This window comes from Pleurodeles waltl, chromosome 6 (genome assembly GCF_031143425.1).
Source record: "Pleurodeles waltl isolate 20211129_DDA chromosome 6, aPleWal1.hap1.20221129, whole genome shotgun sequence".
In the NCBI taxonomy this organism is placed as follows: Eukaryota; Metazoa; Chordata; class Amphibia; order Caudata; family Salamandridae; genus Pleurodeles; species Pleurodeles waltl.
The window spans coordinates 672,410,738-672,426,672 of record NC_090445.1 but is presented as its reverse complement, the minus strand read 5'-3'; the positions used below and the strand labels follow the sequence as shown (position 1 = coordinate 672,426,672).

The following is a 15,935-nucleotide window of genomic DNA, read 5'->3' as shown; positions in this document are numbered from 1 at the left end:
ATAATATTTATCTAATAAGATGCAGGTCAAAATGTTCAAAGATGCAATAAGTAAATGTTGAGATATAACTGAAAAGAGATATAAAGTGTCTTAAGTCTTTTAAAAGCAAACAAAGTCTCTTTCAAGCACAAAGTAACTGGTTTGCGTGAAAAATCTCCGCAAAGGACTGCAGAGGAGGAGAAGTGTGGAAACAAAGGGAAGTGTGTCGATTTCTCGGGCTACACACCGCGATGCGTCATTTAGTTTCCATGCAAGGACGGCTGTGTGTCGATTTCAGGCGCTCGGTCGAGGATCCTCTTCGGGTTGCGGGGTTTTCAGATGCCCCGGGGAGGGTGCATGGATTTCCTGCGCTGATAGGATGAAGTAACAGGAGCTGCGTCGATCCGGTTGACCATAACTGGCATCCCCTTTTTAACAAATATTTGACATTTAATGCGTCCAACACCCCCAGGTTGAAAAATTTAAACTCTGGTAGGTTTTTTTTTATAGTACCTGTTTTTCGTTTTATTCTGTGCTTCCTTTACTCCTCCCAACATTTTTCTCTGGTCCACCTTATATGTGACCTTACCCTCTACTGCTTTGGTTAACCAAACAGAATATAGTTTAGAGGTGGAATATCTTCCCCTGAGAAGTTCAAACGGGGATAATGTGGAGTTGTACGATAAAACCACAGCATAGACTTCTCTGCCTCTCCCACATCATACCTATTATCCATTTAATACATTCCACTACCACTCTATTCATCCTTTCTACTACCATTGGTTTGAGGATGGTAGAGTAAGCTTTTCAGATGCTTCACACCAGATTCCTTCAGGTAATCTTCCTTTTTGCGATTGACAAACTGGACTCCATTATCAGAGACAGCTAACAGGCCGGCAGTAAAAACAAAAGGAATTACGACCATGGCGGAAACCGCCAACACAGACAGCCACTTTAACACACCGACGCCATGGCGGTAGAAACAAACACCACAGCGGTAACCTCCAGCAGACAGGCCGAACACAATGTACCTCCCACACTATTACAAGGCACCAATCCGCCAGCTTTTCCGGGGCAGTACCAACGCCAGCAAAAGCACAGTGGAAACAGTCTTTGGAAGGGAAACTACTCACCTCTCGACACCATACGAGGAACCAGGACGCCATGGTTTGGTGTATCTTCTCATCTGCCAGGAGTACGAAGGGCGGCAGCGACGAACATGGTGAGTACTGCACTTAGCACATAGGGGAGGGGAGGAGGGAAAAGAGAGTGACACACACACGCAACAACCCTACCCACAACAACATACACACACATATCCAATCACATCACAGATACACCCCATCACCCCCTGGAAGAACGGAAGGACCAAACTAAATGAGTTTAACTAGTGTAATATTCAAACAGATAGCCCAAGAGAACAGTAAATAATCAGTATATAAAAATATTTACAGCAAGTACACAAGTCCGTACACTGTCCCATGAAATGTCCGTGGACCAGTTGTCCCAAACAGCATGGGCGAATCCCACACATGACACCTGCCTCGAAATGGAGAGAACACCGCAGGGGCATCAGGTCGATAAAGAAACAGGCACCTCAGGGGGAGGGGAGGGGCGCACCTCAGCCGGATGATGGGACAACGCCACTGCTCCTCGATGGGGCTCCATGCCTGGTCCTGGGGAGTGAAAAGCCACAGTCTCTCAAGTGGGTGGTTTGCCCACTGCTTGGTCCTGGGAGTGCAAAGCCACAGTGTCTCAAGTGGGTGGTTTGCCCACTGTTTGGTCCTGGGGAGTGCAAAGCCACAGTCTCTCAAGTTGGTGACATGTTCCACTGGTTCTGGAGGGGGCTTTGTGCCCAGATTGCTTCATCTTGCCAAGGACTGTGTTAGTGGATGCTTTTCTCCACTGGTTCTCGAGGGGGCTTTGTGCCCAAAGTGCTTCATCCTGCCAAGGACTGTGTTAGTGGATGTTTTTCTCCACTGGTTCTGGAGGGGTATTGGTGCTCAGATTGCTTCATTCTGCCAAGGACTGTGTTAGTGGATGTTTTTCTCCACTGGTTCTGGAGGGGGATAGTGCCCAGTGATGCTGCACCTGGGGTGTGGCAGTTCCCATTCCCTCACCTGGGTGACTCCATGGAGGCAGAGCCACACTCCACCTTGCGGGACGTAGGCTTTCCAATTTTGTAGGATGCCATTTGGCTTGGCATCTGCTGCGTCGGTTTTTCAGCCCATAATGCACAAGTTGTTGGAAAATGTTAAGGGTGTTTTAGCATTTCAAGACAATGTTTTGACATATGCTAAGTGTCTAGAAGACCACAACAAGATTATTAGATTTATTTTCTATATTTTTCAGATGGATTGTTAAAAAGGAGAAATGTGAATTTTGGAAAAAATAAATTGCGTTTTTGGGACATTGTGTGTGAACCAAAGGAATAGCATCTAGGCCAGGATTGGTTAAGGCTGTGATAGACTCTCCTAATCCCAGAAACAAGGAGGAATTACGCTTGTTTATTGGGATGTGCGAATATTATACTAGACCATTCCAGATTATGCCACCAAGATGAAAGTTCTGTCAAATATGCTAAAAAAACAGGTTCCCTTTGTCTGGGATAGTGAGTGTCAAAACACATTTGACAGTGTTAAACAGGAATTGATCAGTGCTAGAACAGTAAGTCCATATGACCCTGGGAAAATGTGCATCATCACGGTGAATGCTAGTAAGTGTGGGTTGGGTGCAGTTCTGACTCAAGGTTCCAGAGAGGATGAGAATGTCATCAGTTATGCTTCAAGAGTACTATGTGAACCTGAGCTGAATTACTCAGTAATTGCAAAGGAGTTGCTAGCTTGTTACTGGCCGAGTGACAAATTCAGGAGTTATGTATGGGGCAGGAAATATGTCATACAAACAGATCATAAGCCTCTGGTGTACATTTTGAGTGCGGACAAGGTCAATTACACCACGCCACGCATTGCACATCTCACCACGAAATTGTTACAATATAATTTCCAATTGAAATATATCACAGGAAAGGGAAATATCATGGCAGACTTTTTGTCTAGGTTACCTATTTGTGAACAGGAAGCAAGTGAGTTGGAAGAGGATAAGGAAGATTGTTTTATACCGTCATGGGCCTTGATGAGACAAAGTTTGCACTGAAACAGTGTGCAAAACAGCAGAGAGCAATGATGTTGTGCTGGGAAGAGTTAAGGAGTATATTGTTAAGGATACCCTAAGGAAAGGAGTTTAAGTACTGAGATTCAACCTTACTCCAAAATATGTGAAGAACTATCTATTGGTGTGGTGATAAAGAATGATAAGTGTGTCTCCCCAGATATCATTCATTCTATGTTGGTTAACTATGCACATGAAGGCCACTTAGGCTCAACTATGATGAAGAGATATGTGAGAGCTCATTATTGGTGGCCATCTATGGACAAAGATGTGGAAATGGTGGTGAGGTAGGTACCAAATATAAACCCTCTTATTCGCTGTTAATCTGTCATATTAGAGCAAAAGGAAAGCACATGCTTCCTGAGTCTTTCTCTACCTCTTCAAAGACCCAAGCAAAACAATGGGAAGGCTGATGATGCTCGGGCCCCTCTGTTCTCGTTCCCTCTCCACAGACCTGGGGGAGGCAATGGAATGAGAGTGGCTGGCTGGCGAGCATATACCTGTACAGTCTCTGTAAGTGCTGCTGCCAGCATTGAGTCTGTGTATCTGCTGGCTAATTGAGAGTGTTGGCAGTCAGGAAGGCTGGCCCATAAACCTGTGAGGGAAGGTGTTAGGATCACTCTACACTATGTCAGATAAGGGAACTTAAAAAAAAGAATGATCGAAGGGGAAGTGAGGTCAGTGATGGTGGCAGGATGCTAGGTATACTTTTTCAATATGTGGGCTGGGAGAGGTACTGCTTACTAGGACAGTGATAGGGAAAGTGACAGGGGAGTGGTGCTGTTTACTAGGACAAACAGAGAGGCAGCAGGATAAGGTATTGTTTTTGTTTTAAATGTTATTATTTGTAGCATGCACAATGGCTGATGAGGTGGGCAGAACGTTAGAGGATCCCAAGGTTGGTGAGTGGGCCTTGTTCACTGTGAAATGGATCTCTTTGGCCCCTGCACATGTGCTCCAACTTCAGGAATATTACAATTTTATGACTTTGCTTGTACCTTTAGTAGGCGTGGGAAAAGGGTTGGGGAAGAAGAAGAATATCTGTTCGCCAAAGAACTATTTGTAGAAAAACAATAGGGAAAAGGATTATGGTTATTGAATTAAAATGCTTGCTTTTCACTGTTGGTACCACTAGTCAGTGGTCTTTTTCCTTCTCTGTTTTCAGGCACCGTGGCAAATGAGGAAGATGGTGCTTAATTTGAGCCTGTGGCTCCCGATGCTCCGCACCAGCATTTAATTGTCAACATGGCACTTTTGACAGTCTGCCACCTGGTGGCAGAGTCTGTCTAATGTAGAGTGAGCATAGCAGCATTTGTTATTAATTCAATATGCATTTAAATGACTATTACCTGCGACCCAAGCCCTTCTTATAGCTTTGGGGGCTTGGAATAGTCTGAATTACTCACTTGTAGGAGTGTGATGGTTAGTAGTTGTGTTGGTACTATCATTGGCAGTGCTGGCAGGGGCAATCTGTGGTGCAAACTGCAGTGGCCTCCTGGGGAGGGACCTGGAACTCATTTTTATACAAATTAAGCACTGATGGTGGCAACACGTAAGATGCTGCTGGCAGGAATGTGAGTTCAGAATTGATGTTTCTTTCTTGATCTTGAAATAATCACCTGTTTCTTTTAGAGCGTGGTTCTGCCATAAAATTTGCGCAGCTACACTCTTCACACTTTCACATATGTTTTTTTTTTTTTTACAAAACCTTGCCAGTTGTGGAGCAGGCAAAGGTTAAAAAAATCTCAACAGAGATTGCATCTCAGGACCACAAAAATGCAGCATAGCAGTTGCACATCCAGATTCCCCTGCGCAGGGACCACCTAATCCATCCAATACGGCATACTACTTTACCATTCCAGGATTACAGCATTAGGCACAATGGACAAGGAGTGAGCTGCTGTTTACAGGCTAATTTTGGCAAATGATTTCCTTGCTGCCTGCAACTCAGGGAACAAGGAAACGGCAGTCCTGGTGACAGCCGGGAAAACAATTCCTTGCACCCTTTAATCCACTGCGGGACTTCGACCTGCAAGAATATGTGTCAGGTACCGTGTGCTGTTAAATATTACTCAGGCATAGTAGCCAGGAAAATGTCTTCATCGTTGTGAAGGAAGGATCTAGTTGTATTACTTCCAAACACTCATTGTGTGATAGTGATCAGAAATTATGACGGATCGGAGAGAAATACGTATTTGTAGGACAAAGATACAACTATTCTTAGACCAAAGTACAGAATATGTCATAAGGGAGATTGGCCATATAAGTGGTAATGAACTAGCAGGTTTGTTTAGTTATTAATAGTTTTCTTACATATTTGTGTGCTTTGTTGGTACTAGTAACCAGTGGGTTTTTTTCTGAGACACCACAGCAACATCAGCAGGTGAAAGGAGGTGGCTGCTGGACCAAGTGTTAAGTCATGTCATTTTGTTCATTTTTTTTTATTATTGAGACATTATTAGATTTCTTTTCTACAACCACAAAGAAAGCAGAACAAATCTCTTGGAACTTCCAGCATTGACCCCCATATATCAACAGTATCACAAGGCCCAATGGTAGCCTTAAACAAAAAAAAACATATGAGAACTTTTTCAGGAGTCCTAGTGTAAACATCCCTTGGGATGTACCACATTATTGCGCTCAAAACTGAGGACCAAATGCATCTGTTTAGCTACTCTCCCAGCAGGTAGCTATGAAGAGGAGTCTAAGGTTTATTTAGGGAGGTTGTGTGTGGGTAGACACTCAAGGCCCGGTTCACAAAGGTAAAGTTTGACTTTTGGTCTAAGTTTAGACTTTACGACTTTTCAGTAATCAGAAAGGTAATATGCAAGTCATATGTTTACTTCAGCCCTCGGGGTGTACTCTCCGAACTCAGAGTTCGGAGATTCCTCCCTGAGGGGTGACATAAAGATACTATCATACCTTGCTGAATACTGAAACACAGTAACCCAGCTCACAATTATTTATAATAAAGTAGGGCTGAACCAAAGAGTACATAGTCCCATGGAGTTTTATTGGAAAAAGATCTACTGAATGTGAACACAGATTTGACAGTCAAGGTGGTCTCAGAAGGACTAAGGAGGTAAAAGACTGGGGAGCAATTGCTGACATGCAGTTAACGTAAGGCCAATCAAGTACCACTCCCAGACGAGTACTTGCATGTGCCCTGAATGAGAGATAATCCAAAAATAATGAATCCAAATTTAATTTCCAAATCCAGAGAGCTTTTCTTTTTCCATGGTAGCAACACACTAAAGCATTACTGTGGTCCAAGGCTCAATCTTCAATGATCGATGAGCATTGGATTCCAAGGATAGGGTTAGATGCCACATGTGGAATCCTACCTCTCTGGAAAACGCAGAGATTTTTGTTTACTGCAGAGTCTGTGGTGTACCCTCTAGGTGAATTATTGTTTTCTTTCATCCTATATCAAAATCACAGCCCTTTACCATCTGTCTCTGCCTTGCACATCGATTAAATGCATTTTATATATATGTAATCCACTGTGTAACTCACTGAGTTCTGTTTATATGAAGTAGTCTGTTTGATTATGTTATTAGTCCACCAAAAAGATATCACATTTCATCTTAATCACACCAAAAGAACCTCTGTAGCTTTGACCCCACCTGAGAAGCTTATTGGTCTCTGATAGATCCAGTGCTGCAAGTGGTTACTTGCTATAAGCCAGCTCACCTTACCAACTGATAAAATGAATAAGTAAATAACACATGTGCAGTGGCTGCTTCTGTAAAATTGCTCCTGATACATGAAGAAATCTCCTTATCTTCTATCGTGTCTCGTGGACCCTTGTATTTTATAGGAATTACATTCTTTTACATTATAATCACTGTGCATCTCTCCATATTTTGAAGAAAGAGACTGAAAGGGACAATTGGCGCAACCACACTGAAACATGCTCAATGTGTACACTGGCTGCAAGACTTGACATTTTAATGAGAACCTTCTGAGGTTCTACCTACTGTTATATTCTCCTACACCAATAAATCAATGCCTCATAAGCTGCTCGAAATCTTGTTTTGTCCTCAAAGTATAACTGTAACATCTTCGCTATTCTTATTGTAAATGAGACTTGCTTCTCTTGATTTTCCTTAATCTGTGTGATTTGTGTAAGTCCTGCGACTACTAAAACAATGCAGACTATGTTAGTGATATTCATGTTTTTTATTTTAACCAGAGTGTAACTTAGAACTTAGAACTTACCAGTGGTGTTAGCTCTTGAGACTGCTCTAGATATTGCAGTCTTCCTTCTCCAAGTTCAGACACGTTCTTGGTGATCCAAATTCCATAAATCTATACATAGAGGCATCGAAGCCCGAATAGGTAATGACATTCGATAGTCCATGTTTCTGCTGTGCACTCAATACAGTGGCACTGACATCTTCTTTGGAGGACATTACGTCTTATAAAACTGGTATTTGTCTTCAGAGAAACAAGTAAGAGTTTGACCTAACTAGTAACTTCATCATCATTGTTAAATCCTCTGTCCACCTTAGGCAACCCTGCCTGCAGACAAGTACAATAAAGGGGTATGGGCTTGGCTCATACTACAATCTTCCCTACTGATGTTCCATGTTAAAATCTAAAATAATCAAAACATTTTGAGCAGACAATCTATTAGCCACTTTGTGCCAACCTCCAACACCTGGCTTTGGCAGTGGAGACGATCAACTTTGCATCACCACATCTTGGTATTGCAGAGTCACTTATAGATTTCTACTGCTTAAACAAGCATTGCAAAATGTGAAAGATGGCATTCGCTAGGTCAGAACCTACTATATGAGGGCTTTTACAATTACTTTATTAGCATGCTGATTGGCCCCTCCTGCTCTTTCAGACTGTAAACAAAGGGTAAAATGTATGAAAATACTGCAACAGTTGGCCATGGTTATCAATATCTACTTCCTTTCTGATGAATTCTAACAAAATTAGATTGATGTAGTGGGTTGGACAGAGCCCTCTGAAGTATCTACCATCTGCCATCACTATGAAAATGTTACCGCCATTGTCAACGGCAAAGAATCTGATACTGGGGCCACTAGGTTCAAGCCACTCATTAGTGTCGGTGTTGAGTATTTCCAGGTTGTTGACAGCTGTGTGTGCTTTCTCCATGTAGAACACTGAAATTGGTACATGCTGATGTATGCCATGAAAAGCACTTGTAGCACTTGTAACAGCCTATTGCTAATCCACGTGAGGTGCCCCTGTAGACAGGCACTGACTAATCACTGTACCACAGGGTTCATCTGTCATGTGGCTGGCACTTTCCTGAGGCTGTATTGGTGTCTGTGTGGCCTGCAGCCCAGGTCGGGAGCCTGACTGTCTAAGTTCCTTTCCTCATTCCTCTATTTTCTAGATAAGTCTGTCCATCTATAATTCTTATTTTCCACAATGCCCTCTAAGCTGCTCAAGATGCATGCTAGTTGGAAACAGGATGCAGAGAATCATGCTGGTTGGGCAAAGAAGCCCACAAAATCATTTACCTGGACCCAGTGATGGTGTCTTCTACAAAACACGTTTTTGTTCCATGATGGGAATTAACAGAAACGTATTTTGATCCCAATTCAAGATGGCAGTTCCTTTATATTTTCTTATGGTAGCTTCCCAGATGAAATGGGTGCCTTGCCTAAATTGATAACCAAAGAGAATGTACCCCAGCACGTTTGAGAATGTTTTTTCACTGCAGTCAATAACCATTTCAACAATATATTTGGCCCTCTCCCAGCAATTTCTTTAAGTCCTATGTTCTGATTCTGTGACACTAACTCCTGTTCTGCTTTTTTTTTAAGAGTAACTCGCTGTGTGGCCTTACCTCTCTTTAGTCCTGATTCTCAATTCTTCTGCTGTGTTTATTGTTCAGGTGGTTAGTATAAAATAAATCGGACCTTAATACATCAATTATTTTTAACACAGAAGTAAAATAGAATTGAATAACTCATGTATAGACCACATGAGAGAGCTCTTTAATTTTTCAGTCCCACCTGAAGTGACTTCCATAAAGGAAGGATGCTTGGGACACTTTGTGGTGACTGTGATATGCCCTTTTTTCTCGTGCAAGAAACAGTTTTCTGTTTCCAAAGAGTGGCAGGATCTGAAGTCCTGATAACAACATATTCTTTATCACTATCAGTTCTTTCCTTCTGAAGCTGCATCAGCAACACCCAGCTTTTAGAAGCGCTGTTCCAAGTTGACTACATATTTGTTTCTCAAATGAGCCAAAGGTATCAAGATATCTGACCAGCTTCTCATGGCACACTGGTGTGTCACAAATAAAGCAGCATGCATTTTGTTCATCAATGAGCCTAATAGGACTCACAGAGGTGCTGGTCTCAGATCCCTTAGGGTAGACTAGGATTACAATGAGGGATGCTGCTGGGTTCTGTTTTTTTCCCAAAAGATGGAAGCAGGTGACTGTTGTATAGGGTTATCATGAAGAGGTGATTTACAAATCTTTAGTGCCACTCTCAGCAGGAACAATGGCAGTTGCATCTGTCCTCACTTCCAAACAGTGCTTTCTGGAACTTTCCTTTGTCTTGCCTTCAATGGCAAAGCTCATTAGTCCACTCTATGACAATTACATCAGAAGTGGATTTGTAGAAGATGGGGGTACCTGCTTTATTTCTTTCTTTCTTTAAAGTAAAGGAGATGAGGATGATGATAAACAATTAAGCACAGCAGACTGCTTTGTTGCAAGCACAATTTTCTGCTCTGTAGCAAGACTAACCTCCTACTCTTCTCCACCTCAGGAGTCTGATATCTAATAGATTCTTGCACTAGCTATTTTTGCTGTAGTACTGCAATTCCTAGAAAGGCATGCCATGATTACTTTCCTGCATGCTGTGAGCTGTTCTGATCTTTTATGTTGCAGTTTTCATGCTCAGTGTTGGTTGGTTTTGCTGGAAAATTTCAGTTTGCCTGTTTGCTAGGATGACTACAGCTATTATTCAGTACTAGTACCAGCCATGCCTATCATCACTGCAGCACTGAGAACAAGTTTTTTTGTTTTGGTGGTGGTATCATGGATCTAGAAATGCTTTTTATATCTTCCTACCAAAAGGAGGGTGCAGTAGGTACAAACACATTGGAAAATAAGAAAATAGGTTTGTTGCCAAGTTGGGCAATGCTTGAGCTCTTTTCACCTGTTTCAGATTTCTTAGTGGTCAGGGTCTTGGCAGAAGTCACTTTCTTAGGTGCCGTCTTCTTCTTGACTACCATCTTGTTAATATGGAACTAAAAAGTCCATAGTCTCACAAATCACTATGAGGGAAGGAAGTATTTGTCACTCTCCATTGTTCAACTCAGTTTTGTGCAGGCAGTAATAAATAAGAAGGCAGACTACCTGGCCATTGTAGTGATTACAATACAGGACAAAGTAACACATAAAAATAATACAATGTGTACTCTAAAAAGTAGATTGTCTGGACACAAGTTGTTCATAAAAAGTCCATAATGTATTAATATAAAAAATGCTCAAACAGTCTTCATTATTTATAATAGCTGAGCCTAGTGAATAGCTCTTACTAAACCATACGAGCCAGAAGTAATTTGTATTAAGAGCTACGGGTGCATGAAATCACGTAAAAGTTTGACAAAAATAAATCGAATTACACCAAATGCTACTCCATTATTTCACAGTATAAATTAGCTCAAAACGCTTCCTTCCGTCAATTTTTGCTACAGGCCACATGTAGTGCTAATTTATAGTGCAAATAATAAAAAGCACTGCAAACGGCCACTCACGTTCTGTAGCTCCCCATCATTTGAGGTAAACTGTTTCAACAAATGGGGCATAATTAAGCGAAGAGGCATACTTTTGAGAGTTTCGCTTAAGAAGTGTAACACGAAATTTCCAAATTATACTGCATGGTTTCAATTTCGCTCAGGTCTAATTAGTGCTTTAGTGGTAAGGTATTAAATTGGCCTGTCATATGCACATGCACATCAAGTGCATTAACATTTTGACTCGTCCTTTTTCACTCTTGGTGTGACCTTGAATTATAGACCATTTTCTGAATGTTCCAGAAAGAAGCAGGTTAGACTTCAGGAATCCAGGTAAGTGTGAAACATACATGTGAACATGTGGACTCTGAAAAAAAGTGTTGCGGCTGAACCCCGCTTCTTGATTACATTGCAAAGCAACTGAAAAAACTGCTTGATTTTGATACAGCTAGCCTCAAGATGGTAATCGAGAATTCAGTGTTCATCCAAGGCTTCAGGACTCAACTGTTGTGTGAGACCACCAAGGTCTAAATCATCTGGGTTACTGGCAATTTAGCCCTGCAATGTTAGCAGTCAACAGGAATATGTTTAGCCAGCCACTACCTCCTTGCCCATACACTGCACACTTGCTTCCTTTTCCGAGATAATCTTTGTTACTCTTAAAAGTATCCTCTCAAGGCTTGGGAGCTATGCACCTGGGGGAAAAGTGGGCACCCCATTAGAGGTCATGACAACAACAGACGACACACAGGGAGCTACCGAGCATTGAAAACCAAAAAAGAAAAATGATCCCCATTTTTTTTTTTAAATGAGCAAAATAATCTTTAGGGTCCTGCCAGATTCCGAGGGCCCCATATCAGTCCATAAGTGGGACTCGTAAAAATAAAATAATTTACAATAATACCCATGACCACCAGCCCAAATATTGTTGTAGAAGATTCAGACAGAGCAATAATATCTGAGATCTGTCCTGGGCCGAAAGCAATAGAAAAGCTAGCAAACTCAATTAAATTGATTACAAATAATAACCATGGCCAATCAGGCCCGAACATAATTGCTCACATATTGACAAAAATGTTTTAAAGAAACCAATAATATTTGGTTCTATCAAGGGCCCATATGAGAGCATTAAGGGCACTGGCAAAAGTGATTAAATTCATTGAAAACAATAACAATGGCCCAGTCGGCCCAAACACAATAGCAGTACGTTCAGAAAAATACTGTGAAATGACCAATAATATGCGGTCTTCTAGGGCCTTATGAGAGCATCATTGAAAGTGGTAAGGAAGATGGAGGACAAATAAAATATCGCTACCTCACACACGCACAAACACACCACTTTAATACTGAGGTAGGTTCTAAAGTGGACCAAGGCAGATATAACTGCACTATGGATTTTTTGATACACTTGCTCAAAAGTACCTAAATACACTATGCCTGTCAGGATTTACTCATGCTATGAGAATTAATCCCGTCCTCATAGCATGGGTTCTACATGCCCATACAAACAAACACACACACAACACACAACACACACACACACACACACACTACTGGTTTCATAGCACGTGAAGAGGCAGAAGAATGTATAGAGAACAATGATATAATGGCTGCCTAACAGACTAACGTGCCGCTTTCAGAAAATGGTAAATAGGCAAATGGTTCAGCAAGAAAGATGGAGGCATAAACGAGAGATCCTCAATCACTACAGCAAATACATCCAGCAGTGTAATGATTGCACAAATATATGCCCAATGTGTGGTATGCATGCACACAGACACACACATACTCACATAAACTGGTTTCACAAAAATGGCAGACAAGCAAATGGCTTATCAGAGAAGGAAACAAGGAAGACAAACCGAAAATGACTGTCACCTATTCCCCACAGCAAAAAATACATGCAGATGAGACAAAGGACTGCACAAAAATATACATGCAGATGAGACAAAGGACTGCACAAAAATGCCCAAAATTTGGCATGAAGTCCACAGACTCCCCAGTAGATCTAAAGTGAGAATTTGGCAAGCTGATGAAAAATGAGACTAGTGCAACAGGCCCCAAACAATAAGTCACCACAACACAGTCAGTAAATCTGAACAAAAATAAAGGAAAGTAAAAAACAAGATTTCCAGGCCTCCCCACTCCAGTATTTTCATTGCCCTTACTGTAGACCAGGCTTTCCTCCCCCCATTCTCTGAATTCACAATTGGACCTGCCCAGGCCCTGTGTCCAAAAGAGATTTTTGTTTTTTTTTACAAAGGTGCTTCTGGTTGGTTCAAAAATGTTTTAGCCCAAAGTAGTAGGAACATTAGAAGTTCACTTTGCTTTGTTAAACATTTAGGCCCTCCTTTAGAAGTTAGCCCAAAGAGTACTCTGTCAAAAACAGTGGATCCCCTGTCCTCCTGTCACACAGTTTACCCATTCTACTTAGAGTTGGGGATGGTGCCATGTTTTTAACAGCAGAACCTACGCTAGCTCAGCCTATGCATATCTTCAATGGACAATCCAATATACTTTTTTCCTCCTCAGGAAAGTTAAGAAATTACCATGCTGTGATGAAATAAAAACCAGTGTGTTACGAGCATTTCTATTTTGTTTTCCAAAAACAAATTCCAGATTTGAGAAAAAAAACTTTACTGAGCAGACATATTAGACGTGCCACCTACTCCACAACAATGCAATGCTTTCAGCTGAGGCCACACGACAGAGGCCTTGCAGATGGCACCAAGATTTCTGGCTGCCTAGCATAGATCTCCAGGTATGACATTTGGGGCCTGATTTAGAGTTTAGTGGATGGGTTACTCCGTCACAAACGTGATGGATATCCCGTCCACCATATTACAATCTCCATAGGCTATTATGCAATCATAATACAGTTGTAGGGATAGCCATCATGTTAGTGATGGGGTACCCCCTGCGCCAAACTCTTAATCAGGCCCTTAGTCGTTTGCCAGGCTAGCAGACTACATCTCTGTTGTCATGGTGGACTGTAGCCAGGCCCTTAGGTGTAAGTATAAGTAAGGTGGATGAGAAAAGATTGATGGATAATCATTTATATATATTTCAAAAAGATGAGACACATTACCTGTGCAGCCTATGGTCCAAACATTGATAATTCATTCATAATGCATGTTGTTACCAAGAGACTGCCAGAAACTAGTGCAGTTTCCACTGAACTACATATTGGTTGGGTACTTCAATCTGTCCCTGAGGCTTTAAAGAATGATATACCAGAGTAAATAAAGTTTGCACAATTAATAAAAGACATGCAACTTGGCGTTATTTGGTGACACAGACATCATGAAGTTATGGAATATTTATTTTATTCATTCGTACATAACTCCTCCTCAAGAATATTAAGCTCTTGTTGGGACAGAAGAGTTCCTCCCATGGTGATGGACATGCACCCCTACCCCACGTGGCTCAACTGTAATAATGTCTGGATCCCTAAAGCTGATTTTCATTGTCCTGGATGAACATGGTTCTCTTCCAGGGGATCCTAATCAATAGTCATAAACACTGAATATTCCCACCCATGTGCGGGGATCCCGGAGCACATACAAAATACACATGTATTTGTATGAAATATCTATGAAAAAATAACATTTACATAGAGAATTTCAAAACAAACACCATATATACATGTGCAACAGCCAATGCAGCCTATTTAGAGAAGCAGGCTAAAAATGTTATATTTCTTGGAGTTTGTTTTTTTAAACATACATTGAAAACTTCAAATAAAGGTAAAAATTTCCTGCTGTCAAAATAGAAGACATAGAAAATGTAAGCACTCTATTTTAAAATAGAAAAAAACTACATTGGAAATAAGGAAGAATTATTAGCCAATAGGATGCATGCAGGTTAACACAGCAGAACCAGAAATTTGGTACTGTGCCTTTAAGACCCTGAGCACCTCCTGTATTGCACCATGCCTCAGGGGTGAGAGTGAGTTGACAGCTGGTTCACAGTTAGGTCAGTTCTTTTTTCCAGCTTCTTTGTGACGATCCTGGAGCACTGAGCTCTCATTTTTCTGGTTGTTTAGCAAGAAAAATTACCTAGGCTGTGTTTTTCTCTGATTTACTTGACGATCCTTCATATTTCCTGAGTGGAGAGACAAGTTTTTTCTCACAAATATGCCTTAACTGTTAGTGAAATGTCCTTCTTGTGGGAAGAAGAAGGCCCAGTCAGACCCACACTATGTGTATATAGTCTGTATGCCTCAGAGTCACTGTCCTGACACCTGCAGACATTGCCAGAATCTGTCCAAAAGAACTCTCAAGGACAGAGAAAGGATTCGACTACATGGTCTGCATGAGAGGGAGAAGATTTCTAAAGACTCTTCTACACAATGGCAAGCCAGCTCGACGTCGCCAGGTAGGAAGGTTCCTGTCTGTTCACCGTCGACGCCATCCTTTCCATTGTCGCATCACCAGGTGTCGAAAAACACACCGCTGTCGACGGCGACTCAAGCGACGTAGAAAGAAAATACGTCAAATACGTCCTCATCGGGGTACTTCTCCGTCGACGGTTGTACACCGATTGACGTAGAGCAGGTACATCAGTACTCACATGCCGTCAAAGGATATTCGTCATCCGACGACGTTGGAACATCCATCGTCGAAGCCAACTTCAAGAGCTAGGTCGAGGTCCCCTCATCATGCGACGTTGAGGCACTCGTCTCCGTCTGCACACCGCTTGATGTCAAGACATTCAACGTCAAGGCATACTCATGCTGCAAACCACCGCTCGTCATCGAATCAATCGCCGTCGACGTCGAGATCTGAGAAGGCAGGAAGGTCTCGCTCGATGGCAGGAACCTATGGATCCAAGTCGGCGGCAACACAACCATAATCAACGTCGAGACAACCTTCTCCTGTAACATCTATCTCGCAAAGGGTTTCTCTGCATACCAGCCCCCATCAAAAGTCACCTACGAATCCTGAGACTGGCCTTCTCCACCAAGACCCGGTAGTCACGGTTCAGAGTGACTCTTCAAGGGCTTTTAGAGCTTCATCAGCAGCACATATATCACCCATAACCCTGTC

General features: G+C 41.9%; 1 protein-coding gene across 1 annotated transcript in view; it reads right to left on the bottom strand.

Annotated features, from left to right (window-relative positions):
* Positions 1-15,505, bottom strand: part of LOC138301661 (olfactory receptor 6F1-like) — a 167,604-nt gene extending 152,099 nt beyond the window's left edge. Inside the window, exon 1 of the mRNA XM_069242175.1 lies at positions 15,460-15,505. Within this exon, the coding sequence (XP_069098276.1) occupies positions 15,460-15,505 (46 nt within the window). The remainder of the gene's footprint in view (positions 1-15,459) is intronic.
* Between the last annotated feature and the right edge of the window lie 430 nt (positions 15,506-15,935).